Below are 26,882 nucleotides of genomic sequence, written 5' to 3' on the forward strand. Positions count from 1 at the left end.
ACCACTTAATTTGTACAAACCGTGCAAACCACCATCATCCGTTGATTTCATTGTATAATCTTATGAAAATATTTCATGAAATTGTTTAATCTTATAAAATTATTTCATATAATACTTTTTTTTGATGAAATTGTTTCATATATGGTTATGAAATTGTTTCATATATGGTTATGAAATTGTTTCATATATGATTATGAAATTGTTTCATATAATATTTAATGACATTTTAATGAAACCGTTTCATGTATTTCTCTAAAATTAAAATAATGAAGATGATAATATCCCTGATTAACACCATCCACAATAAAAATGATTAATCAATCTCTCATAATTACAAAAAAATGAACAAAATGAAAAATTATGATTGATTGAATGAGTTTTGTACGGTTTGTACAAATAACGTGGTTTGCAAATTAAACCTCATATATATATATATATATATGGTTGGGTTCACGTGAGACCAAGAATTTTTCATGAGACCCGTAAGATCAATTTATGTTCATTGATCAACTTTATATATATATATATATATATATATATATATATATATATATATATAATATGAACATATTGTAAACACTTTTTAGAAATATTATTATAATTTATGAACACTCTAAATCTATAAGATGTGATATAACTTATGAATATATTATGAACACTAACTAAAGCAACAAAACTAAATCTAAAACCTACTACTATAACAACATTGTAAATGTCATAATAAGAAATTTTTATAAGATCTTTTTCATTTTGTTCACAATATACATATTAATTATGCAGATGTATGCATGTATACTAAAGGAGAGGAGAGGAGAGGAAAGAAAGATATACATATATGTACGAAATTTGAATTTTCTTCCTTTAAAAAACGGATTAATTGTCTTTTTTTAATTATAATATTAACTATTTTAAATTAGTTATTTAAATCTTATAAATTATGAAATTATCAAATGATTAAACGTTCTCACCATGCATATCGATTGGGATTTGATGATTTAAAACAGGAAACTCATAAAAATAGAGTGGGTATTGGGACTTGATAAATATAAAAGGGGCTATCCAATTTAAAACTGAAAAAATAAAAAATAAAATACTGGGAGTTGGGCAGGACATACCCACGTGGCAGTCATGTCATTAGTGGGACCACTTCCCATGGCCACTCCGCTTGTGGTTACATTCGATGGCTCTCTACCCCCAAGTTGTTTCTCTCTCATCTATCCTCTTTATTTATTCCGGCCACTTGTGTCGAACTCCGGCAGGTGTCACTCTCCGGCGACTTTTCCTCTTCTATATATTTCTACCCACCCACCCCCACTCCCCTACTTATCCTTACATAGCCAAAACAGAAAAAAGATAAACACTTTGACGTACAAAAAAGGTCGTTTTACATGAAAAAAGAGAGGCAAAGGCATATTGGTTTTTGAGAGGACGTGAGTTTGGCATGTAAAACGTAGTACAAACCTACCTAACCCTTCTTCACTACAAACCACCTTCAATTTCAAACACCCTTTTTCTTTCATTCACAAATGAATCCACAATTCAAACCCAAACTACACTCCGGCAGCACCACCGGTTGCGACACCAGTTTGCTCGAGAGACAACAAGCGAGAACCAAATGGCAACAAAACCATGCCTTTTTCAATGGGGATGATGATGATCATCATCATCACCTTCAAAATATGTTCAATTCTATGCCACTAACTCAACAACAGTTTTCGGGTTTGATCGATGACCACCCGAGGTTAGACGAGGTTAAACCGGACCCGGGAATGCAGGAACGGTGGCCGGATTTTGGTGGGGGTGTATATGGTGATCAATTGGGTTATGGGTATATGAATCAAAACACACTTGTGAATCAGACATTTCTACAGGGGAATTCAGGTTCAGTTTCGGTTTCAGTGTCACCTAAGAAGAGGAAAACTGATGAGGGTCAAAGCCTACAGGTAGACTAAGAGTTTTTGTTCTTTATTTTATTCTGTTTTAATGCTAAGTTTCCTAAAAAGTACATAAGTTCATTAAAATTAACAAGTTAGATGTGTGACACTTTCAGCTAGTTTCTGAAAAAGAGAAGAGGATAAAAGGGTGTGCTGAAGAAGGAGATTCTAAGATCACACATCAATATAGCAATTGTGACAATAAGAGCAGTAATAACAGCAAAGAAGCTTCTACAAACACTTCATCTAAGGAGAAATCTAAGGTTTCCGAGGTTCAAAAACCCGATTATATTCATGTTCGAGCTCGCCGTGGCCAAGCCACCGACAGCCATAGTTTAGCCGAAAGAGTACGTGATCGAACCCAAAAACGACTAGAATTTGATTTTTTTTTTTGCATAAAGTTTAATGATTATGACTCAATTTGATGCAGGTAAGAAGGGAGAAGATCAGTGAGAGGATGAAGTACCTGCAGGATTTGGTACCAGGGTGCAACAAAATCACAGGGAAGGCTGGAATGCTTGATGAAATCATCAATTATGTTCAATCCCTTCAAAAACAAGTAGAGGTAATAAATCATATAATTAGCCATTGTTAACCAGCCATCACTGGACAAAATTTCAGCTTGTAAACCCTCAAACTTTGTGTTATTCATGATAAATAACGCGTTATTCATGATGAATAACGCGTTATTCATGATGAATAACGCGGAATAACATGAGAACCATAAATATCTTGAAAACCTCGAAACCCAACTATTTCATGAATTATCATGATGAATAATGCTGAATAATCATGGATATTATGCATTTTCATCATAATATGTATCACGATATTCATTATGAATAAAGCATGAATAGTTGGTACTAAGATTCTCAAAAATATTTACGGTTCTCAATTGAACCTGCTCTCAACTTTCTATATAATAACTTTTGATTTTGATTTCCCGTTACGTTTAACAATAATAAATAAAACACTGATCATTTGTAAAATTTGGATTCTAACAGTTCCTGTCCATGAAACTTGCTACTGTTAATCCGGAGCTAGACTTCAACATCGATAATGTATTCATGAAAGAGGTAAGAAGATTAATAATCATAGCAGAGAATTAGCATAAACTTTTGGGAATTAGAAGTTATCAGTAAGAGTATAAACTTATGTTCGTACTTCTGATGATTCATCAGATGTTCCAATCCTCGACAAGCGAATTTCCAGCACTAGGGTGTTCTCCGGAAACAGCTAATTCTGCATATTTTCAATTAAGTTCATTAGAGCAAGCGGTTTCATGCTGTGGATTAGACATGGGAATGAACTCAACGGAAATGGCATTAAGAAGAAGTATTAGTGTTCCAACTTCTGTCCCTGGAACATTTATGGATTCATCCTGTTTCAATGTAATTTCTTCTGCTCATTCCCCTTCACTCTTTCATTTGTAACTCTTGTTAACTGTTAAAATTCAAGTAAAATTGTTACAAGACGGTTTTAAGTAGGGCGTTTCGACACCCGCTTAATGGTCTGTACTTTGTGCATGCCAATTTGTACCTGAAGCAAAATACGGTACAACCATATAAGCATAAAGTACAGCCAAAAAAGTGGGCCACTGCTATGCTTTAAGCATAGTCCATTATATCCCAGAAAGTCTCAGTTTCTTACCAAAGATCCAACCTTTTTTGTTACAGCAAATCCAGCCAACTGCTACCTGGGATGCTGATTTACAGAATCTGTACAAAATGGAATTTGAACAAGGAACATTGATACCATTTCAATCCCATCAATTTACAGGTAAAGAGAAGTGACCTAAAAATCTTCAGAAGTCAGGGAAAAATGATGCCAAATGAAAACAGTAAATACTATAGTAACAAGATAGTGACCATAGAGAGACCCACAAAAGTTGGAATGATTTTCTAAAGGAATAAATGGGTCCAAGCTCAGTAACCAAGAAAGTTGCATAGTAGGTATCTTTCTTTATCCCTGTCTTCCACCAAAAACCATTAAAAACATTGGGTATGACCATAAATTCCCCATTTCATTCCAGGAAAAATTAAAAAACCAACTTTAGGATAATGCATTTCCAGCACTAAAAGTTCCTGAAAGGCCAACATGAAAGGGTTCTGGTCATAAAAACAGTAATTTTCTTGCAAAATCCAAGAAAAAAACTGCTAAACAGAGATTCCTTTCCCTACCCATGTAGTGCCAATGAGCATTGGTGCCCCAGGGTCGTGCATTAACGAAAAAGATCGGTGACCAACCGGCCAGTATCCTTTTTCAGACCTCACTAGGGATCAGAAATGAGCAGAATCAGAAGTTATAGGAATCCACACAATAAAGCACTATATCTTAAAGGAGATTACTTGTATGTTTTTCAGGTTTAAATGAAGGAAGCAATCTGAAGATGGAGATGTGATCAGTAGAAGAAATTTTTTTGGCATGGATTTAAGTCGAAATGTTATTATCCTTATTCTTTACTCATTTGCCCAAGTATATATCGTTAATGCAAGTAAGAATACTGGCATTGTAGGAACAATAATTAGAATATAGAATGCATATTAACAAACAACAGTTTCACCTTATGTTGCAAATTTTATGATATAGATAAGGTTTTTCCACAATATATATATATATATATATCAAAGATAAAAAACATAGACAGAGACCAAGAAAATGACAGACAATATGAATTCACTTCAGCCACAATCAAAGCCATCCTCAATATGGTGGTCCAAGATCATAATGACCTACAAATTGCAACTTGCAAGAACACTGAAGCAATTCAATATTGCTGGATTTAATCTGAAAGGTCAAATATTCGACAAAGTAACCCATAATTGAATAAAGGTGCATTTGGTTAGTGGGATTACGAAATAACCACATTCAATGAATCCAGAAGGCTGACTTCAGGTGCACTTGTCTAGGGGTGGTTCATAAAAAATCCAATTAGGCATTATGTATATGAAGCAGGCACCTACAACCTCTCAACTATAGTATCAAAGACTGCAAGGTACTTAAATGTAGCTAACCAGCGACAACTCAAAAACAAACAGACAGAAACCAGCCAAAGAGTCGTATGGGTACGCTTTGGGGACCGAAAGTGACATACCGTGCGATAAACGACGAGCAATCTCAATCTTGGAGGGGCCCAACAAGTGTAATCCTTCATTCCCTAACTACGTTAATAAAAAACTTTCAAATAATTAATTACATGCTTATATCAAGCGTAGATGATTTGGAACTCAACCTAAACCTAAATCTAAAACTCTGTTGGTGTCCTAATGTGGGTAGTGATCAGCGCTTGCAGCCTGATTATACCATTAAAGATCAATATCCATCTTATTTATTAATTCAATATAAATAAAGACAAGGGGACCATGAAAACTGCCTATGAGTTTCGCTGCATATAATTGGTCTTAGGGTGCCTAAGAGACGCAGCTTTCTTTCATTTTCAAGCCATATTTAACAAAGATGGGTGGATCCAGCCTTATCCATAGCAAGATCTCCTTGATTTGTTTGCCTCACCCGATGGTGATATACCATATTACCTTTTTTTCCCTAGGCCCACTCCAACAGGCACAGATTTATTCCTTCTTGAAACCCTCAAATTTCTCCACTTCACATAATGCAATTGCATGGAATAATATGAGCAAAAAAACACAAGAAGATTCTCTAGCCAAAGTGTGGATATCAGTCAACCTCTGAAGCTAAGATATTTTTAGGACCATGTCATTTACCTCTTTGGTCCTGTTTTCTCTCAAGTATGTGTCTTTCAGTAGTGAAAAGGATCTAATCACTTGCTAAAAGAAATCAAAGTTGAGATTCAGCTTCACCAGTAAACTACTCACAACTCACAAGTACTTCAATAACCCAAAATCGAATGATATTTAGTGGAGTAACCCAAAGGTTTATATACACCAAACCGCATACACCTTAAACATTAAAACACTGCATTCACCCAGATATGCACAAATAGAATACAAAGAGAGACATAATCAAGATTTTCTAGTAAGTTGCACATTCTGTTTTATCCATGACAGTGGAAAAGCATCCGTAATTGAAGGATAGAAAGGTTTACAAGGAGATAAATGCACATTCTTTATCCACCATAGAATTCTTACACCCGACCTCTGTTTTGGTAAATGTGGAAGTCCAGTCCAACAGCACCATATACTGTTCACAGATATGGTACTTGATAGACTCGCTGAAGAAGTATGCAGCTTAAAATAAACATAGCATGGAATTGAATTGAATTATTTGATTTGACATGACATATGTTTGACCATATTAGTTAAATATCTAAGATACTCTTCACCAATAATAAGTGAACCCCCCACCCCACCCCCCAATATCATCAATAATTTATAACGTTGAGTAGCAGGGGTAAGAGGTGAATTATAATGACTTCTACAATATGGTCTTCCACAGCAAATCATGGAAAATAACAAGGTTTACCCAATGAAGCTATAGAGTAATAAATTATACAGAACCATAAGCAAGAATAGCATACAGAAAAAAGAAAAGTATATTCAACATATAATGTACAAATGAATAAGTAAAACAATCAATTTGAGCAACCAGTCACCATCTGTAACCAGAACTACAACTTCACAATCACAGCTACGCTTAACTAAATCCAGACATACTGTGGCAGAGAAGCAACTCTTCATAAAGGTATTTATCTCTTGTCCAACTAAACCACTGATTCTTCCCCAGCTTCTACTGTCTCATGTAATAAATCCATTTAGAACCCATTGTATACAACAATTCATAGGGAGAAAAAACAAAATGAAAAGAATTCAGATTTCATACCTATGCCAGGAACAATTATAACAGGTGCTGCTTTGCAGTTGTGGAAGCAATACTCGCTTACACTTCCTTGTAATACACTGGATGGGTGAAACAAGAAGGCAAGGGAGGGTGAGACTAAGCAACATACCATGAAAAAAAGAGAGAGTGGGAAGGAGAAAGATTACCTTTGCATTAAGCTCCGGCCTCTTGTACCCATGACAACGGCAACAGGCTTCACTCTTTCTGCTTCCTTGCAAATTGCCTTGCCCGCATCTCCTTCCACTATTCGAGTCACTATTTTCACCTGCTCCCCGATAAATTTTTACAAAATCAGGCAATTGCCAACATATAATGGATTTAATTTTTACCGTTGAACTAGTTTCTTGGTTAGGGGATTTATTAACTTTTACCAACGTGGTTTTAAATAATATTCACATAGCATTTATTTAGCAAGCATAAGCTTGTCTTATTCCGAAAAACTAATGTACGTTATCAAACAAGTAACAACCTAAGTTCTCCATTACCACAGAATGAGGTTTTAAGAAAATGAGAATTTAATGACTACAAAGCACTCTTTTTTGTTGTCAAATATGAGATCACCAAGTTTCCAGCATTTGCTAAAATGATAAGGGGAAGATAAAAGCAACACTGAGGAAGACATTTCCTGTTCGTAGCACGGACCAACAAATGAAAATAGAAACTTGCATATCCCAAACCTTAACCACTTTAGAGCACAGAAACATGATGCAAAACTGAAGTGGTATCATAGCGGAGCTAGAAGCTTGCATGCCACAGATTGTACTAGTAGCTCTGCCCTTTCATGATCGATTTTAGAAATAGTTTAGAAGGGAAGTGCCCATTTCCCTTATTAATATAGTCCTTAATTATCAAAGCACAGACTTGTTAACCAAACTATAGAAGCTATAAATTTATGATGTATATATTAGAACAAAACATAAGATCTTGTTGTATAATAGAAGACGATTCTCTTATTATGTCAATGTATCTCATCTATGTCCAAATCAGCTATCGACTACAATTCAGAGTGTTACTGCTAATCTGACATAAAAATTTGATCAAGAAAATCATCGCCAGAGTTCCATATCCCACAATGAATCATTTTCTTCCGGGGCACTCCTCTCAACAAAAAAAAATCCATGTATTTTCTTAAGCCAATGCTACAACATAAATTTAAAACCAAACGAAGAAGCACAGATAAATACTAACTTATGATCCGAGCATGGGTGGATCTAGCATATAAAAGTGCATACCTTGGAAAAAATTGGTAGTGTCTTATAGTGTAAAAAAAGAAAAAATAAATAGTTACTGTAATGCATCTCCTGGAAAAATATGTTACGGTAGTACATACCCTTGGTCGAAAATCCTATATCCCGCCATGAATCAGAATCTAGAGGGTATGAATTTTATTAGTATTAGAAAATGCTCACTCGGTCTTTGAATAAATCCTCTTGGTTAGTGTGACTATAGAGTATTCCACACATCAAGGATCCAGAGTAAACTCAAAGCAGGAACTATCAGATTAAGCGTGCGATTATAGCTGCTGTCACATGGTCTCATGAACAAAACAGTAAAGTAAGCTCAAGCTTGAGTATTAGAATTTTGCAACAACCTAATTTATTCAGTTTGCAGTTAAAACTAAAAGCTCTGAATATGGCATATTCCTAGATCTCAAGGTTAATTCTAGGTGGCGCATGAATAGCTCTTCTCTATTCCTACCTCCCTAATTCCACCCAAAGTTAGAAAGGCGACAAGTGAATTAAATTGCATTATCTATGTGTGTACAAATTATATTCAAAATTGCATTCTTGATATGGTAAATTGCATAATCTTGAAGTACTCAATTTGGGCAGACTTCTAAAATCATACCAAAGTATAAGCCAACACTTCTTCATTGAAGAAATCAAAAGATTCGTTTAGTAACCATCATTATAAAAGGCAGTAACACATGATTTTACTTTTGTTAATGTGCAAATAGCTCAACGACAAACCCGTTACGCAAGATTTGTTAATTCCACTTCATTTTTATGTTTCCATCTAGATGTAAATTTATCTAATGTGGGTCAATTCCTTATTAAAATGTAACAAACTGATAGAAAATAGAAATAGACATATACAGGCTACATGGTGCAATACCATGTTACACACACGCCAGGAACTCGCGTTGATTTCTAGGGTCTAGCAAATAGAAATACTACCTACACTGAAAAAGGGGAGACAGAAACCTAGTTGACCACCTAGGGTCAAACAAACAGAAATACTACCTACACCAAGCATTGTTACTATACAGAAATCTGCATGCGAGTATCGCTTTCTCCACCCAACAAATCAGCCATATGATGGACTACTACTCAATGTTTTTGTTCTCTTCACTAACGATTGTAGATCCTCAAAAGGCCAGTCTGATGAGAAAAGTTTTGAATGATTAAAAGGTGTAACTCATGAACCATATAAACACAAGGAACGAACAGGGCATGTACAGAGCACTTCCCTGATCATGCAGCCAAGGTGCTTAAAGATGATATCAAGGGCGAAGCCAGTGTAACACAAGCACACTAATTGAGGACACATAACTATTTGAATACACACACATATAGATATAGATATACAGGTGGAGGTTCAAACGAGAACACCTCCATATTTATGAGAACACGAGAACATCTTATCACATGTGATAATACACTTGAGGGGACTTGGTGGTGTATGGATGTCGTGCCTTGCGACTTAGGTCACACCAAAGGTCGTCTGCGTCTATGATTTAGTATCACATGTGATGGTCTTGATGGTTATAGTATCACATTAATAACACATTTATCACATGTTATAGTACATGTGAGGGGGCTTAGTAGTGTAAGGGCGACTTGGCCTACAACCTAGATCGCGTTAAAAGCCGTCCACGTCTCTGATTTAGTATCACATGTGTATCATATGTATTGGAATAATAGTATCACATGTGATTGTTTATGGTAAAAGGATGTTCTCCCGCTCTCGTAAAATGAAGGTGTTCTCGTTTGAACCCTTCCCTAGATATACATGTGTGTTTGCATTGTAGTTTTTGCAAAACAAATTATTTGTACGGTAAGTTTTACATAATTTATTAAACCCAGCCCATTGATTTAAAATGAAAACAGATGTTTAATTCCAAGCAAACACTTTTGGGATCTAAGGTTCAAGAGTAAAGAACCCCAGTTGCCTTGCTGGTAATAGAGACTTGGAAATCCAGCTAGAGGAAAGATTGATTAAGAGTTGTTGACATATACTTTTCAAAACCTAGATAACAGCTTCCTCATATTTGAGTTATCTTGTATGTTTATATATTTATTACCTAGGAACAGTTAGGGCTACTAAACTATTTTATGAAAGTATTTACTATTTTAGTAGTTGGTGCATCATGGTTCAGAAACATATAATCTAAATTAGTGAAGAGATGACTACTTCCTTTCAACAATGAGTGACATACATTGACTTCAAAATCCAATATGTGAAATGCTAATGTCCAAGATTCAACCAAATTTTAACAAAATATTATATATGGTCTTGCTACTTTTATTTTTTTCCTAGCAGTTACTCTTCTAGTCAACTAGTAAATACATACAAAACACTCTAATTAATGCATCAAGACTCTTGATTATAAATACACGCTATTAGGAAGGCCAAATCAAATTAGAACATGATAGATGTGCCAAATTCATTCACCTAAGAACACATATAACCACAAAGCAAAATTATCTTAAGCATAAGTAAACACAGGTACAGAATTACAGAAACTTGAAAATTGTACTCACCATAGCAATCTGCGTAGCAGCGCGCGAGAGTTTTTCCATCAGCGTCACCGACGCCTCATGAACAATACTGTTCTTCAAACCTAATCACAACAAATAATATCAACAAGAAAAATCAAAAACAAACACAAATTGCTATTAATTCAGTAGCTATAGTTATTGATCTATTGAACTTTAAATTCCATATAAGTATCAACCATGGAGAAAGAACAAGCAAAACGGAACTCACTAGACACGGCGTGGACGAGGTGAATGGTGTCGCCGACGCGGCAGAAGTGTTGGAGTGTCCAATCGAAGGCGTGTTTGGATTTAGGACCATGATCGACGGCGATGACGATATCACGCGCCGGACGGCGATTGGCGGGATCGTTCTGAGTCCAATCGTACTCTTCTTCTTCGTTCAAAGTTTGCATTCTCATACTCATTGTGTTAGTTGGATCTGAAAAGAAGCGTGTTGGACGGATGACTTGTTATATGGAAATGGAGCCGCCACCAACGTGCCAATTAACCACCGTCTTTTTTAAATGATAAAGGTACTTTAAGGGGTGTTTGTGTTATTGTTTTATTTCGGTGTAGTATCAGTAATAAATATTTTTGAGTATTTAAATAAATAATTTATATTAATATTAAATTGATAATAAGAAATTTTTAAAGAAATTAAACTCTTCTAATTTATAATAAGTTAATAATTAATTTTGTTAAAAAGCATAAGTTGTTGCAAATAAACAATCTCAAACACCTAATAAAACATCATATGTTTTGATTTTTATTTTTTGCTTTTATAAATATATTTTATATGATATATAAAAATAAATAAATATTTATTCGATACAGAAAATATTACTCGTACACAATAATTTATCACATTATAAGACACGTAATATATTCCCCAATTCTAATTTAATAAATAGGAAAATAATCAATCCAAGGGAATATAATTATTATTATAATTATAAAAATAAATTCAAGGTCAAGAGAATAAATACTTTAAATCAAGGAACCGTTTTCTTGGAAGGTGCATACGACGCCGACGTTCTAGAATACAAGCATGTCACCGTCGGATTATAAATCATTTGTTGTCTTATTTTATTATTATTTTTTTAAAACAACTTATATTTAAAATAAAATAAAAGAGCAAAAAAAAGATACAAAGTTAAATTGACTCTTGTATGACTTAAAAGTTGAAGTTTGTTTTTTTTTTTAAAGCGTTGAAGTCTGATTTTACTTCTGATTTATAAGAGATGAGTTTGAAGTTTGAAAACTTGATCAATAATATTGTTTGTTTTTATGTTTGAAATTTGAATCGATTAAACTAGTGTAAAAATATAAAAAGATAAATAATTTTTTTACAAAAGTATAAAAGATAAATAGTGCTAATAATAAATCTCTTCCAGCCCTCAAAATATGAACCATTTGATAGAGGGCGGATTAGGATTAAGAGGTAGAGATATGTTTACCATTTAAAATTTCAGAGGACATTTAGAGCTTTTAAGTTTTTATTTTAAAAATAAAACGAACTTTCTTAATACCCAAACGTCTGAACAAACCAGATTTCAGAGGTATTAAGAGGTAATTTAAAAATAAATAAAAAAACCGACCCTAAGTTGTTTGTAAACCAACATCTAACTTCAATAGAGTTTTAAAAAAATATGATTAACCACAAGGGTGGTGTCTGATCGGTTAGAACTTGGCTCCAAATGTCAAAAGTACTAGAAGGTCCCAAATTCAAATCCAATGAGGAATAAAAATTCTCTTGTGGCCATAGAAGTTCAAATACGATGACTCCGGACTATCTGCAAAGCAGGTGGTCGCTCTGGAATTAATCGGTTCGCATAGCGGGTTGGATATCCAGGTTAATAAAAAAAATATGATTTTTGTTTTAAAAGATCTTTCAAAACCTTATCCAAAATAAAGAAATGGAAAATAGAAGGTGGAATTCTTTAAAATTTGAAATACTCTTAAAATTTATTTTGTATTCTTGTTATTAATAAGAATCAATGATTTAAACGTATATAAAAAATAATTAATATTTTATGAAATGTATTGAATATTTTAATAACGTAATTCATATTGTAATTTCCAAAACGAATAAGTTGTTGGAGATGAACGTAAATTTTTATTAGAGATTTTGATTTTTAATTCTTCATTTTGGAGAATCTGTTGGGAACGTTTTAAGAGCACCTTGTTCGTTATATTGCTTTAAACTATTGCGGATGATTCTCTAAAATGAAACTTTTGTTCTTTATATTGCTTTAAAAGATTCTTTATCTGAATCAAAAGGGTGGTGCATGATTAGTTTGAGATTGACTCCAAAGGTCAAAAGTACCAGGAGGTCCCAGGTTAAAATCCAATGAGGAATAAAAATCCTCTCGTGACCACGGAGGTTCAAATGCGGTGACTTCGGACTATCTGCAAAGCAGGTGGTCGCTCTGGGATTAGTCGGCTCGAATAGCGAGTTGGATATCCAGGTTAATAAAAAAAAGATTCTTTATCTGGTTTTTAAATATACAAAACCAAAAGAAAATTCTAAATGTAGATAATTCTTTGAACTCTCAGATGTGGAGAGAAAAATGTTATCATCTCACCACTATCGTCGTCACAACTATCATCCATCCCCGTCCCACCGCCCACCCCTCCCTAACCTAACCTCCCGCCCCCACACCACTATTCACGCCTTCACCAACCGCATTAATTAATTAATAAGTTACTTAGCAGAATAATATATAACGAATATCTGTAATATTGTTAAAAAAAACTTAAAGATTTATAAATAATTGAAAATATTCAATTTGGGCTTAATCATTTGAAAAATCTCATATGTATTTTATTCATAATGTGAAACTTTTTAGTTATATTTTTTATTTTACAACACAAAAAAATGTTTACGTAGTACAACGAATATATGTTAATCAATACATTAAATCCAAGTAATAGATGAAAAAAAGATATGAAAAATAACATATGATACATTGATTTTTAAGATTATCACAATTTTATAGGTTTTTAAATATCGATTATTTCTGATATGTAGGGTGAATATATTGTGTGTGTTTTAACTTTATGGTTATATAATAATATGAAACGTGTAATCACTATGTATGTATGTATAATTCCCTTTAATTGTCATATATGATTCATCTTGTAACGCTTTACAACTCATACATCTATAAAATTTAATATATTACTGTTTCGTATTACTAACTTCAAAAAAAATACTGCTGACATTGTAAATATGTGTAAAGTCAGGATCATACGAGAACATTGATTAAGTATGGTGTGTTTGGTACACTGGACATGACATGATAGAATAGGGAGAGAGATATATGTCTCATGTTTTTTGTATGACTTTTATGTGGAACAAACATGAACAAAGTGTAATAGGCCTGTTCCACCCCTACCCCAAGGAACAAGGTGAAACTGACTTATATTTTATTAATATAAACTCAAAATAAAACTTAATTATCTTCTAAAACATCAAATAGGTCTTTTTTTTACATTTTATTCATTCTTTAAATTTTATTTATTGTATTTTATGTTTTTTAAACTTTCATTTTACTGTTCTTAAAATATTATTTTTATCTGGTTTTTATATTTTTATTAATTTATGTAATTTATTATATATATTAATAATAATAAAAAATAATGTATAAAAAAATTGAAAACTACATAAACTTTTTATTTTGTGTCATTTTAATTGTTTTGACAAAAACTTTCTAACCATACATGTTATAAAAAATAATATTCTATGATAATTTAATAAACTTTCTAACGATATATATGTTTTGTCCAGTTTTATCTTACCAAACGTTGATCAGTTGTTCTATCATTTTCTGAAATGTTCCGTCATGTCTGGACACCAAACACACCCGTAAGAAACATGAGAATGATTGAATCACATGTGATTCACACGACTGTGGCCATGATTTGAACTCACGGGCCAAGTCGCTGCTCACCCTTGCGTTAACCGTGTTCCGTAATCACATGTGATTTCAATGTGAAATCACGTGCGATTTGCTTGTTTTGTATTTTATGTTTGCGTTTGATTTTTTGTCTCATGTTTTAATAACTCATAAAACATCGATCGAAGGTCTCGGTATTCTGTTCTAGGTAATTCTTTAAATTCGAAAACTAGAAGTTGCTACGTGGACATGACTAAAAGGGATAAAATTCCGAAATCGGGGAAACAAATATGAAAGGTATTAGGATTTGTTTGGTTTAATGGATTATTTTTTAGGTATTTGGATTTCGTTGAAAGATTTGAAATTTGTTATATGTTTGGTTTGTATAATTTAAAATAAAATAAAATATCGTTATTCATTAATAATTTATAAAAAATTAAATTATTTTTCATTACAAAACCAATACATTTAACATATACTAGAATCTTATTAAAAAAATAATAAATTAATGTAGATTTTTTTTCCTAAAAATTTAAATATATATAATAATTAATTTATAATTATTTTAATTAACATAATATATTATTTTAATTTTTCTTTACTAAGTTGTTTATATTAATATATTACTAGAAGAGTATTCGCGTAATGCAGTAAGACACATCTCGATTTTAATGTTTTATTTTATTATTTGTCTCTGTTGATGTTATAATACGATTTTATGTGTTTTTAAGAAAGCAATAATTATTTTATTTTTGAATAAAATATAAATTTGAAAATATCATAAAAATTTGAAATACATATATCAATGTTAATATCAAATCAACTATTTAAAAGTTCTAATTTTTATGTACTTTTTTTAATTTTTTTATATTTAATTTAATTTAAGTTTAATAATGAAATAATTTATTTTTGGTTTAATAATCTAACATTTTATAAAGATAATAATTAATTATTCTCTAAGAACTCAATGATTATTATAATTATATTTTAGATTTTTTATATTTAAAATGGGATGTTTATCTCGTATTTGATTATGTTTATCTGCAGTTAATTACACGAATTCAAATATGGAGCTTTAATAAGTTGTACTAACGCACAATCTACTTGTAATCTTGGATTTTAAGTAATATGCATTAATAAACAGTACTTTACGCATAAAAAATGGWTTTTAAGAATTTTTGTCAAATGCTTTATACTATAATGTAGATATTATTAAAAAAAATTATTATATTATAAAATTTTGTAATCAACTAATTTCTTAAGATGTTATTTTACGTCATTTACATGTTTATCAGCTATTTTTTATCAAATATGATTTATTCATCAGCTACTTTTTATTAAATATGATTTATTCATTAGCTAATTTGCCAAACATAACCCAAATCAAATGGATAGTTTAGTAATTTATCAAACTTGTTTTATATTCCTAATGTTTTGCTTAACTTGTTTCAATTCCCACTTGGTCATATTCGGTCACATTATAATTGTGGTACCAAACATGACAACGAGTTATAAGTTTTTGTTCAACATATTGTCTAACATACCTTTAGGGCTATTTAACGAACGTTTATCTGGATAAGTGTTTACCAAGTCATGATACCTTACAAGATAAATATGGTAACGACCAAAAATCTTACCCGATAAAAGCAAAGGCAATGATCAAGAGTCTTATTACCCGTTAAGTGAAATCGACAACTCTTACCATAGTTAACACTTCCAAGTAAATTTTGTTGCATACCATGTTCGTTTTAGTAGACTAAAACTTATCCGATAAGTAAGCGATAATGTTGAATTTTAAAGGTAAGTGTTCGAGTAAACGGCCCCTTGAACCGGTTACGAACCGGAACTAAAATGGTTCAGATATATAGGATGGTTTGGATCCGGATCCGGTGTAGTTTACTGTTTTTGGAGGAAACACGTTTCATGAAAGAAACGCAGGTGGACAGCAAAAAAGAATGCGGGAAAACGATGAGCAAAGCAATATTCAAAATCATTACACGTTCCATGTTCTTCTCGCCCCACTCCTCCGCATGCATCGCACGCAAATTCTCCTCTTCATCTTCATCTTTTTGGCTTCAGATTGCGTCTAGATTTCAACCCAATTGCTATTTAATTCTTCATTCAATTTTCCAAAATTAGGTTGCCGAAATCTTCCCCTGGCCGCCATTTATTGTAATTGATTCCGTTTACTTGTGAATTTCAGGGAAACCCTGCTGTAACTGCAAGAAATCGGTTCAATTTTCCGTTGACATTCTTTGTTAATTCAATTTTTTGGTATTTTGCCCCTTTGATTAGCCTGCAATCTTGCGAAAACGAGTGGATTTGGTCTGTTTTTGCTTGATTAGTACTACTATATCGAGTTTGATTTCACATGGCCGTCACGTATATAGTTTATCATGTTCTACGAGTTTTTGTTCTTGTATTCATTCTGCTTGATGTTTGCTCTGCTTCGTTTTCAATGGCGGTTACATCTTCTTCGACTACGGATACAGTTTTGATAGTCGTAGATCAATCAGGACAAGGTGATTATAAAACGATACAGGACGCCATTAATGCGGTTGCTTCTAATAACTCCGAGCTTATTTACATTTGGATCAAACCAGGAACATACAGGTTCATCCGTACTTCTACATTTCAGGCTTCAGTTACAATTAGATTTGATTCAGTTAGAATTTTAATCCACTCGATTTGTTTTCTGGTTGAGCAGAGAGAAGATTGTTGTTCCTGCCGATAAACCCTTCATAACTTTGAGTGGTACGGAGGCCTCCAACACCATCATAACATGGAACGACGGTGGCGACATTTTCAATTCTCCGACATTATCTGTAATGGCTTCCGATTTTGTTGCAAGATATCTCACAATTCAAGTACGCTTTTAACAGTTTATCGTCTTCTTAGTTTGCAATTTGATTGAATTTGACTATTTAGTAACTGAATTCCACCATTTTTGTAGAACACATTTGGGATGAGTGGGAAAGCTATTGCATTGAGGGTAGCAGGGGATAGAGCTGCACTTTATGGGTGTCGAATTCTATCTTATCAGGACACTTTGCTTGATGATTCTGGTAGACACTATTACTACAATTGTTATATTGAAGGAGCCACTGATTTCATTTGTGGAAATGCTGCTTCTCTTTTCGAAGTAAGTTCTCATATACATGATCCAATGAACATAGTGGCAAATCTATGAATTTGAGAATGTTGCTGCCGAAATGCTTAGCTTGAATGATATCTGATGGTTAGGATATGTAGAACCCTTCTAAATCTTTCTCTAAAAGAGGCTCCTATATATAGATAGATATATTCGATGGTTCTTGTCTAGTAGATAAGAGACATCAACATATCCCCTCATAGTTGTATCTAGGTTACCGGTAAATCCTAACCTTCTTGGAGGTCAAGGGTACAGACCTCACCAAAGGTGAAGAGTGTGTGTGAGTATTTGCCTCATATAAATACTATATACTTTAAAGAACTCCCTCCCCCCAACAGAGGCTAGAGGGTGTCCTCTCTAGTTGTGCTAGACCCGTCTATGATACCATGTCAAGATGTATAAAACTCCTTTAAATCTCTCTTTAAAAGAGCATTTGTTGAAAAATGAAAGGTTTATCCAACCCGCTATGCCAGCTGACTAATCCCAGGGCGACCATCTGCTTTGCAGATAGCCCAGAGTCACCGCATTTGAACCTCCGTGGCCACAAGGGGATTTGTATTCCTCTTTGGATTTGAACCTGAGACCTCCTGGTACTCTTGACCTTTGGAGCCAAGCTCAAACCAATCAGGCACCACACTGTGGTTACAAATTTGATGATATGTGACTAGTTGATGTGGGTTTTGGGAATGTTGTACTATTGTACTTTGATTGTCATTCAACCTTATGCATTCATAAACTTTGGGAATGTTGTACTATTGTACTTTGATTGTCATTCAACCATATGCATTCATAAACTTTTGGAAATATTGTACCATTGTACTTTGATTGTCGTTCAACCTTATGCATTCATAAACTTGTTGCAGAGTTGCCACCTACACTCACTAGCTACAACCTTTGGAACAATAACAGCCCAACATCGGAATTCACCCTTTGAGAATACAGGTTTCATATTTGTGGGTTGTAAGATAACGGGCATGGGTGATGGCACCGTTCTTGGAAGGCCATGGGGTTCATGCTCTCGTGTCATATTTGCACATACTTTCATGTCAAATGTAATATCACCGGAGGGATGGCGTGGTTGGGATGATCCAAGCAAGGAAAGGTGCGAACTTTATCTTGATCCCAACTTTTCATTTCATGTTTTATCATCAAAAAAATGTGATCAATCATGTTTTTGTGGTGAATCCTTTTTGTTTGAAGTATATAATATTCATATGTAGTAAATACTCACATGCTTCTCAACTTTGGTGAGATTTGAGTTCTTGACCTCCTGGGAGGCTGGACTCTACTAGCAACCTATGTCCTGCTGTGCCAATGACTCTTTTTTGGTGAATCTTGTTTATAGGACGGTGTACTATGGCGAATATAAGTGTTATGGTCCAGGGGCGGATAGGTCGAAGAGGGTCGGATGGTCCCGTGAGCTATCACATGACGAGAGTGCACCCTTTTTGAACAAGAGCATGATCGGGGGTAGAAGTTGGCTTAGACCAACGCCAACCCACTTCAAGAAACACTTGCCTCGTCCCATAGAAGATGGGGGAAACTAGAATTGCATCAAGTTCATATGAAAGCGATTTCATCGAAAGGGATCATTTTAGGTCTGGGTATGCCCCACCTAACAGATCATATTTCAAGTGGGATAAACTGGATCAGTTTGAATTGGTTTCGTTTGATATGGTTATGTAAGTGTTTATGTTTTTCTATTTAATGTTACTTATAAGAACTTGTACAAATAAAGATTGTGTTCATTTTTTTTTTTAATTATTTCACTAGTGTTTTGCTTAATTGCCTATCAATACAAAATTTGATTGTATTTGAAAGTATAATTTAAATGTAAAATGGAAATTGAATTGTATTCTTAATGTTACGTTTGAAGAATTTTCTGGATTTGAAATCCCACAAACATAAGATTTTAAAGTTTTACGAAGGTGGTGGTATTTCACGGGATTTCGTAGGATTTATATGGAATAATGTTTTAATATATGTTAAGTTAGTTTTACAATAATCAATTAATAAAAATGTAATTTTAATTATTTTTGTGATTATTTATAATTTGTTTTTATAAATTATTTATACAAAAATAAATTCAATTTTATTCTAAATTCTACAAACGGAGCACACAAATATTCTAAATCCTTACAAATCCAAATCCGAATCTCTCTAATTTACAACGTTGGCTCCCTCCACCACCATTAGAACCACTATTGGCCACCTCCACATCCACCTCAATAATAACCATAACCACCACCACTACCACCGTCTACCACCACATCAGGCACAACCACCTCCTCGACCACTCTCGACCGTAACCACCACCATTATTGTCCACCATCTTCACATCGTCTACAGTCACTATCGTCCAGTAGCTACCACTGCCTTCCACCCCTATCTCTGCCACAATCACTGCCTCCACCTTAACCACCATATAAGTTGCCATTTTCTCTACCTCAAACACCATCACCTTCTTCGACCATCGCTACATCCACCATTATCTCTACAACAACCTTTATTGCCGTCTTCACCAATTCATAAAAATCTTCTAAGCAGAATAAAACATAGGTTTATTTTGTACTAACCAAGTTCTTTTTCGAACTATCATCAGTTATGTCAATTTTTTCATTCAAATTTGGTATATATATATATGTATATATGTGTGTGTATAGGGGTGATATATATATATATATATATATATATATATATATATATATATAATATTTTAATTATTTAAATATTTTACTTAGATCTTTGTTTATAATTGTTATATATGTAAAAATCATCAAACAACTTTTTTATAGATAACTTGTCGAGTCCAATCCTAATCGTATCAAACACCAGACAGACAACTTATCACGTCATATTTAGTCCTACCCTCTTGTCATGTCCACTTCAATCTTGTCACCATACCACTCCACACATAGGCGTAACTAGAAGTTGAAAAACCTACTCATAACTAGAAAAATACTATCATAACCTACATTAAAAATAAATTAAACCAAACAAACTGGATATATTCCAAAATACGTTCTACCATAACTTGCATTGATTGTTCAAAATAAATTAACGGAAACCGTATGTTATATCGATCGATCAAAATTATCTTACACTTAAAACAGCATTCCAAAATTTCAATTCAAAACTCATCTCTCCAGGGTTCAAGAACCAAAACCATACTCATATTAGAGATGCACAAAAACCGGGCCTTTTCGTGCATCTCTACTTTATATTGATACAACTTCACTTTCTTCCCGTTTTACCCTTGGGCGGGGCGGACCCTTTACCTTTCTGCCCTTTGCCCCCCTTCTTTTTCCCTTTCTCTTTCTTGTCCTTGCTCATCCCATGTTTCCTAGCATCCTTCTTCATCCTCCTATCAACCAACACTTTCCCTTTTCCAGTCCTCACTTGCACCCCTTTCTTTGCCACCACCAACTCTTTCTTCGGCCGCTGCGGGACCGCCTTCTTATACAACGTATCTATCATCTTCATCTTTGATCGATCATTGATATCCGCTTGATCCGCAATGCTGTTTGCCTTCTTTCGAACCTTCTCCATCTTCCTCATTGCAACCCGCTTCTTTCGGGCCTTCGCTTGGGCCACCTTCTTAGCGGGCCGGGCATTTATCTCTTTGAATTGAGCTTTCATTGCGTTAACCTCTTCTTTAGTTATGGGCTTCATCGGCTGCATATGTTTCTTCTCTTCATCTATAAACCATTTGGGCAATCCTTCATCATCGTGGAACATGTATTTGTTGTAAGCATCATCCAGCATCTGTTCCCTTTGTTTTTTTCTCAGCATTTTCTTGGCAACAGCCAAGATTTCGGCTTTCGTCTCCACATCATCGTCATCCGAGTCGTCTGACGATGAGTCATCGCTCGAATCTGTAGCTATGGCAGGGACGATCTCGAAATCTTCAGTGGCAGCAGCTGGAACGGGTTGAGGTTTCTTCGGTGGGTTTTTTGATGTTGGTTTCTTTGGAACCATGATTTGATTATCGGGTTTTTTATCCACTTGCATTTCATCTTCATCATCGTCACTCTCGTCCATTTTCGAATTTTGTTGTTCATCGCCATCATCAAAGACATCTTGGCTGAACCATTTTGCAGCAATTTCCTCCTCAGTAGGCTCGTCGTCATCAAGTGGTATCATTAGAGGATTAGTTTCTTGATCAGCATGATCATTGTCGGAATCTTCATCCGGATGAACAGCTTCGTCACCATCCTCATCGCCCTACACCAAGAAACATATGAAAACATCAACTCTTCGCACGGAGATATCCGAAGCAAAAGATTTTTTAACAGGCCAGTCCATCTTGTTGATAATGGTTGTCCAATCCCACTATTAGAGGGCCATCCGGTCCTTGAACAGCTCTGACCATAATGACAATCAAGATATAAATATACAAGAAAAGTCAAACCTCAAGAAGTTCACCATCCTCGGAGTGCTTTTGTTTCATCCGCTTTCTCTGCTTTGTGCTTCCCTCTCTCTTGGATACGTATTTCTCGTAAGCTTCTTCAAGCAACTGTTCCATCTGATCATCATATCTGAAAGAAAAATGTGGGTTTTAATCAAAACTACCCAAGTGAAAAGATTATTGAGATCCACTCATATACCGACCTTCGACGCTCTTCCTCAGAGTCCATATCACTCGCTGACTCATCTTGGGAACCCACTCGGCCTCCCTCATCGTCACTATCCACTACTTCGTTATTTGGATTATCATCTTCCGTGTTATCAACAGCTACCAAATCTTTCTTCCCCTGAACGACAATCACACAGAATGAAAGATTACAAAATTGGATGTGTAATCCGAATGCATCATTAAGATCATGCCACATCACAAGATAACAAATTTGTAGTGATGACGGATTGTAACAACCTACTGAACTTTATTTAACTGTGACCATCCATATCCAAATCATGATTTAATTGAACTGCAATTTAATATGAAAACAAAATAGGAATCTAACCTTGATAGATGATAAAGAAAATAACTCATAATCAGTGTATCCATCCTCCATTACATCACTCTGCATCCCAGTTGCTTTCCTTGCTTTATCCTGCATGATCCAGTGAAATGGAAGTGTGAAAAAATAATCAAGTAAAGAGTAAACACGTAAAATAGGCAGCAGCCGCTTCTAAAAGATCCATTTGATGTGAATCGAAGTAATCAATTTTTAAACATGTCTATGGGAATAATCACAATAAAGAAACGAGATAAAAAGAGCTAAATTTAAGATGGGAGCAATCAATTCCTATCAAACCTTGGCTCTTCGTTTTGCAACAATCTTTTTTGCCTGTTTTTTCTTCCGTAGCATAGCATTTGTCAGTTCTTCCATTTCATTCAGTACATCATCATCCTCATCCTCATCAACCTTGCTCTCTGGTTCAGCATCTGTAGGTTTAGGAGTTTCCTTTTCCGAAGGAGACAAGGCCTTTCTGATATGAATACGCCACCTTCATATACCAATCAAACATAAAAGTTATCAGGGTAAATTAAAGGGAGGTAGCATCTGAATATCTAGTATAATAATGATTTACTCAAGGTTACATGCAATGGAGAATACTATCCACCAATTGTCACATAAGTTCGAACTAGATAAGTAATATCTTACAGTTGTTCACAAATTTCCTTTGATTGATACGAATAACCAGATGAGAGTAATAGGAATAACCGAATAAGTTTGTCATTAGACTGTTAAACCCCACAAGTCGTTCTACGGCATCCTTTTAGAAGTGGTTAAGGTTATACAGCATTGCAAATTCGCTCCACAATTAACTGATTCATCCTCATCAATGACAAATATTGTTTGACTAAGAAGATGTTGACCCATCAAACCACCAAACTCATTTGATTTAAGTATTTAATTTGATTAAGAGCATCCACAGTCATGAACCCCATTCCACAATCATGAAACCTCTTGACAGTTCCATAAACGGGAAGCACTTAACTTTTTTCATTTAAATATAAATTCATATCATTTATACAAAACATTTTATTTTATATTTGTAATATTTACAAGTTAATTTTCATTTGAATTAACAATGCTGATTAGTATAAAAATTATGTTTGCAAAAATAATCTTATTAGATAAAGATCAAACTAAAATAATGATGACTAGTTTTAAAAAATACATTCAAACTACTTATTTTATTAAATGATATGATTAAATTATAACAACAAAATTGAAACAGATACTAATTGTTTACGATACTATATTCTTGGAAAAGGGTACTTAAGTATAATAATTCTTTAGTCATTTTAATTTTTTAATACTTTTTAAGGTGGGACCCATCATTGAAGTGATGTGCCATGTTGTAGAAACGAAGCGAAGCGGTTCTTTGCCCCCTCACCACAATCCCTCCTTCCAAAGTGGTGAAACGGCTTATGCATGCCTAGTATAACAAAACGATGAACTTCCACCATAGATGCTCTAAGTTTACCAGTTGCCATAGGTTTTTTAAGACTATTTATGAGGCACAAGAATTGCTGCACCATGTCAATAATGAATAAGGTGCTCAATATGGTGAGGTAACAAAACATAGAATTCATGAGATTAGTCAGAATTATCACCACGATGTAGAAATATTCCATGTAGATGATATCCCATCTAACATTGAAGAGATTGGAGGAAAGGGAGTACATATATATACATATATATATATATATATGTATATGTATGTATGTGGCCAAAAAAGAGAGAAAAGACAAGGTGTTCCTTACTTCAACAGATGCTTGAAGTCTTGCTTCCCTAAAACACGCAAGTCATCACATAGTGCTTTGACCTAGCAAAACAAGAAGTTGAAATTGTTACAGGCGCTTCTGGAAAAAAACAAAGGAAACCCTAATAATCATAAAAAGTTAGCTTAGGCATTACCTCCTCTGTAGTCAATGCATGATCCTTTATAGGCAAACAAGTGTCAGCTGAAAAGTTTATAGATGTAACAGAACCAAGAATATCAAGCGGAGCACTTGACCAAATAAAGTCTGTAGCTGTGCATGTTTTCCTCAAAGTCGTATCACCATCTTCATATCTGATACATTTAAGTGGTTAACAAGAAGCCAACAACCATAACCTCTCTCTTTTTCTATCTTCTACATGACTGGACACAAAGAAACTAACAGAACTTCTTCACATATCAATAGACAAGTCCATAAGACTCCTAATGTGGGATGTGCATTCATTTTCTCATGAACAAAACGCAAATGGTGATGCACCTCCTATAGTTTGTTTCCAACGGTGTTGTGCCAAGCTGTGTAACTAATTGATACACAGCAACCAATATCCCCTTAAACCAAAACTAGATTACATTTTGTGGAAAACTTCCAATTCAACAGCTAAAATCAGTAATAAATATAAGAATGGCTTACCCATCACGATGTCTTTTCTGCTTTGTTCCTCTAAGTACATCAATAACCTAAATTGGTAAGTTCATACAAAATGAGGACCAGTTTAGTTTTCTATTACTATAACCTGAAGTGGCAAACAGAAAGAAAAAAAATCCACAACTTAGATAAACTTAGATGATATTACCTTTGGGGCTTCTTTCCCTCCCTGAAATAGATGCCTAACATCAAAAAGACGAGGATCTATCTTAGCAGGTGCCTTGTATTTTAGACATACAATATAAATTTCAGCAGAAGTTGAACGACTAGCAGCTGGTTTGTCCACCTCAACCTTTTCAAATAACTGCCAACAGATTCCACGAATCAAAAACACCATTAAATGTAGGGTGCACTAAGCAGAACATATTACAATTAAAAAAAAAGATCCAATACCTGTCTAAGACAGTAAAGAACCGCATTGTAGTCTCGTGACCTGAAAACCTGTTACAGGTATTATCAAGTGGTTAAAATCTAAATATATGCTGTTCTCACATCGCAGTTAGCTGTGCACATGTAATAAACAAAGGAGTATGTCCATAGCTTCTACTACATAACTAAACATTATAAAGCTGAAATGGATTAAAGAGTACCCTGGAGAAGTATAGAAACCAAAATATGAAAACATTATCAATTCAGAATTTCGGGTGTAAATTAGTGTCTGAATAAAGATGTGATGTTTTCAAAAATTCATCACATGGAGAAGTAATGCAGAGTTAAAATCATCACAATATTCTTGAAGACAACAGCTTTTCATTTCATTCAGTAATAAGCATTACGCATATAAAGCAGTATCAGTGTATCCCCAAACTGACTGGTGCCTGAAATATATAGGTACACAAATTCCACAAGTGCATTAATACACGAAATATCATATAATATATACAGGGAAGAGAGCCAAAATATTTAGCAAATAACACAACCAAAAGCGGATACATACTTAAATTACCAAATACAACACGATCAAAAGCGCAGAATGTCATAAACAACATGTAGAAAAGACAGGAACCATTAGTTCAGCTGAATCAAACGTTTGAATGTTTGATTATGAATTTGGCGAAGCATGAACGATCCATAATCACGAATCAAAATTGAAAAATAGAAATTATTAAGGACCATGCGAATTATAGATATGTAAATAGGGGAACAGATGGATACCTTGGTAATAAAAGCGCCTTTCGGAGCCAACAATTCCGATGCAAGCTTAATTGAATCAATAACCAAAGAATTCTGACTAGTAGCCTCCTGAGCCCACGCACCACCAACATTAGGAGAACCATCGTGCAACACCAAATCAAAAGCCCTAACTCCATTCTCAGACATTAATCTCTTAACAGTTGCCCTACACTTAGGTGTAGTAATATCTTCTTGGATGGCTATGGCGCCGCGGATGGGGCGAATGGGGTCAAGATCGACACCAATTACAAGGCTTCCAACAGGCACACGTTCAACGGCGGCTTGCATCCACCCACCGGGGGCGGCGCAGAGATCAAGAACGGCATTAGAAGAACGAAGAAAAGTGTATTTGGAATCGAGCTGGATGAGTTTCCAAACAGCACGAGAACGGTAGCCATGTTCTTTGGCTAAGTGATAAAATTTGTCCAAACGATGCTTTCCCTTGGCCTTTCCACCCATTGTTGGCTGCTGCTGTGTCGGATGAGTTAGGGTTTAGGGGAAGCCTTTTATTTAGGGTTTACGGATGGAGGAGGAGGTAAACATATGATGGAGTCGATTGCTGTTGTCTACCCCCAAGCTTTCGTTTATTTCAATTTTTTCCCCATAAAATGTCAATCAAGTCCTTAAATCCAATAAAAAAAACTAATTTGAAAACCATTTATCTATACAATATTATAAAGTATTTGATAAAAACTTTTAAAAATTATTTTTTATATATAAAGTATTGTTTATTGATGTATATTACTTAAAATTCAAAATTACAAGTAA

At 34.2% G+C, this 26,882-nt stretch overlaps 4 protein-coding genes across 5 annotated transcripts; 2 read left to right on the forward strand and 2 right to left on the reverse strand.

The window, feature by feature from the left end:
- The first annotated feature begins 1,361 nt into the window (after positions 1-1,361).
- On the forward strand, positions 1,362-4,485 carry LOC112516645 (transcription factor bHLH63-like). Its single transcript, XM_025123809.1, has 7 exons — positions 1,362-1,943; positions 2,051-2,281; positions 2,365-2,499; positions 2,939-3,010; positions 3,116-3,325; positions 3,611-3,713; positions 4,298-4,485. The coding sequence occupies exons 1-7, from the start codon at positions 1,527-1,529 to the stop codon at positions 4,333-4,335; spliced, it is 1,206 nt and encodes a 401-aa protein (XP_024979577.1). The 5' UTR covers positions 1,362-1,526; the 3' UTR covers positions 4,336-4,485.
- A 1,869-nt stretch (positions 4,486-6,354) lies between these two features.
- LOC112516701 lies at positions 6,355-11,024 on the reverse strand. 2 transcript variants are annotated; one of them, XM_025123899.1, is made up of 5 exons: positions 10,740-11,024; positions 10,514-10,593; positions 6,896-7,014; positions 6,732-6,808; positions 6,355-6,641 (listed from the first exon to the last, which is right to left on the reverse strand). In XM_025123899.1, the coding sequence occupies exons 1-5, from the start codon at positions 10,933-10,935 to the stop codon at positions 6,613-6,615; spliced, it is 501 nt and encodes a 166-aa protein (XP_024979667.1). In that variant the 5' UTR covers positions 10,936-11,024; the 3' UTR covers positions 6,355-6,612. The 2 variants fall into 2 exon arrangements, with proteins under 2 accessions (XP_024979667.1, XP_024979668.1); XM_025123900.1 differs by having other exon boundaries at positions 6,355-6,638; positions 10,740-10,971.
- A 5,756-nt stretch (positions 11,025-16,780) lies between these two features.
- Positions 16,781-19,316, forward strand: LOC112516311 (putative pectinesterase 11). Its single transcript, XM_025123326.1, has 5 exons — positions 16,781-17,022; positions 17,117-17,276; positions 17,363-17,551; positions 18,424-18,662; positions 18,906-19,316. Exons 1-5 carry the CDS (start codon positions 16,781-16,783, stop codon positions 19,105-19,107), a joined length of 1,032 nt encoding a protein of 343 aa, XP_024979094.1. The 3' UTR covers positions 19,108-19,316.
- A 1,235-nt stretch (positions 19,317-20,551) lies between these two features.
- On the reverse strand, positions 20,552-26,632 carry LOC112517398 (adoMet-dependent rRNA methyltransferase spb1). The gene is made up of 11 exons (XM_025124815.1): positions 26,097-26,632; positions 25,335-25,382; positions 25,090-25,245; positions 24,927-24,973; positions 24,433-24,589; positions 24,279-24,340; positions 22,819-23,011; positions 22,525-22,614; positions 22,172-22,314; positions 21,972-22,098; positions 20,552-21,784 (listed from the first exon to the last, which is right to left on the reverse strand). Exons 1-11 carry the CDS (start codon positions 26,571-26,573, stop codon positions 20,795-20,797), a joined length of 2,490 nt encoding a protein of 829 aa, XP_024980583.1. The 5' UTR covers positions 26,574-26,632; the 3' UTR covers positions 20,552-20,794.
- Positions 26,633-26,882: the final 250 nt, after the last annotated feature.

Source organism: Cynara cardunculus (assembly GCF_001531365.2).
Source record: "Cynara cardunculus var. scolymus isolate 2C chromosome LG 8, CcrdV1, whole genome shotgun sequence".
In the NCBI taxonomy this organism is placed as follows: domain Eukaryota; kingdom Viridiplantae; phylum Streptophyta; class Magnoliopsida; order Asterales; family Asteraceae; genus Cynara; species Cynara cardunculus.

What these genes read in the sequence shown, in the direction of transcription:
- LOC112517398 (XM_025124815.1), bottom strand. Translation starts at nt 26,573, where the DNA reads ATGGGTGGAAAGGCCAAGGGAAAGCATCGTTTGGACAAATTTTATCAC. An exon ending in AAGGCGCTTTTATTACCAAG is followed by an intron (nt 25,383 to 26,096) that starts GTATCCATCTGT and finishes TACCTGTAACAG; the next exon opens with GTTTTCAGGTCACGAGACTA. An exon ending in TCTGAGGAAGAGCGTCGAAG is followed by an intron (nt 22,099 to 22,171) that starts GTCGGTATATGA and finishes TTTTTCTTTCAG; the next exon opens with ATATGATGATCAGATGGAAC.
- LOC112516701 (XM_025123899.1), bottom strand. Translation starts at nt 10,935, where the DNA reads ATGAGTATGAGAATGCAAACTTTGAACGAAGAAGAAGAGTACGATTGG. An exon ending in CCTCGTCCACGCCGTGTCTA is followed by an intron (nt 10,594 to 10,739) that starts GTGAGTTCCGTT and finishes TGTTGTGATTAG; the next exon opens with GTTTGAAGAACAGTATTGTT. An exon ending in GGCCGGAGCTTAATGCAAAG is followed by an intron (nt 6,809 to 6,895) that starts GTAATCTTTCTC and finishes TCACCCATCCAG; the next exon opens with TGTATTACAAGGAAGTGTAA.
- LOC112516311 (XM_025123326.1), top strand. Translation starts at nt 16,781, where the DNA reads ATGGCCGTCACGTATATAGTTTATCATGTTCTACGAGTTTTTGTTCTT. An exon ending in CAAGATATCTCACAATTCAA is followed by an intron (nt 17,277 to 17,362) that starts GTACGCTTTTAA and finishes CCATTTTTGTAG; the next exon opens with AACACATTTGGGATGAGTGG. An exon ending in GATGATCCAAGCAAGGAAAG is followed by an intron (nt 18,663 to 18,905) that starts GTGCGAACTTTA and finishes TCTTGTTTATAG; the next exon opens with GACGGTGTACTATGGCGAAT.
- LOC112516645 (XM_025123809.1), top strand. Translation starts at nt 1,527, where the DNA reads ATGAATCCACAATTCAAACCCAAACTACACTCCGGCAGCACCACCGGT. An exon ending in CCCTTCAAAAACAAGTAGAG is followed by an intron (nt 2,500 to 2,938) that starts GTAATAAATCAT and finishes GGATTCTAACAG; the next exon opens with TTCCTGTCCATGAAACTTGC. An exon ending in TCAATCCCATCAATTTACAG is followed by an intron (nt 3,714 to 4,297) that starts GTAAAGAGAAGT and finishes TATGTTTTTCAG; the next exon opens with GTTTAAATGAAGGAAGCAAT.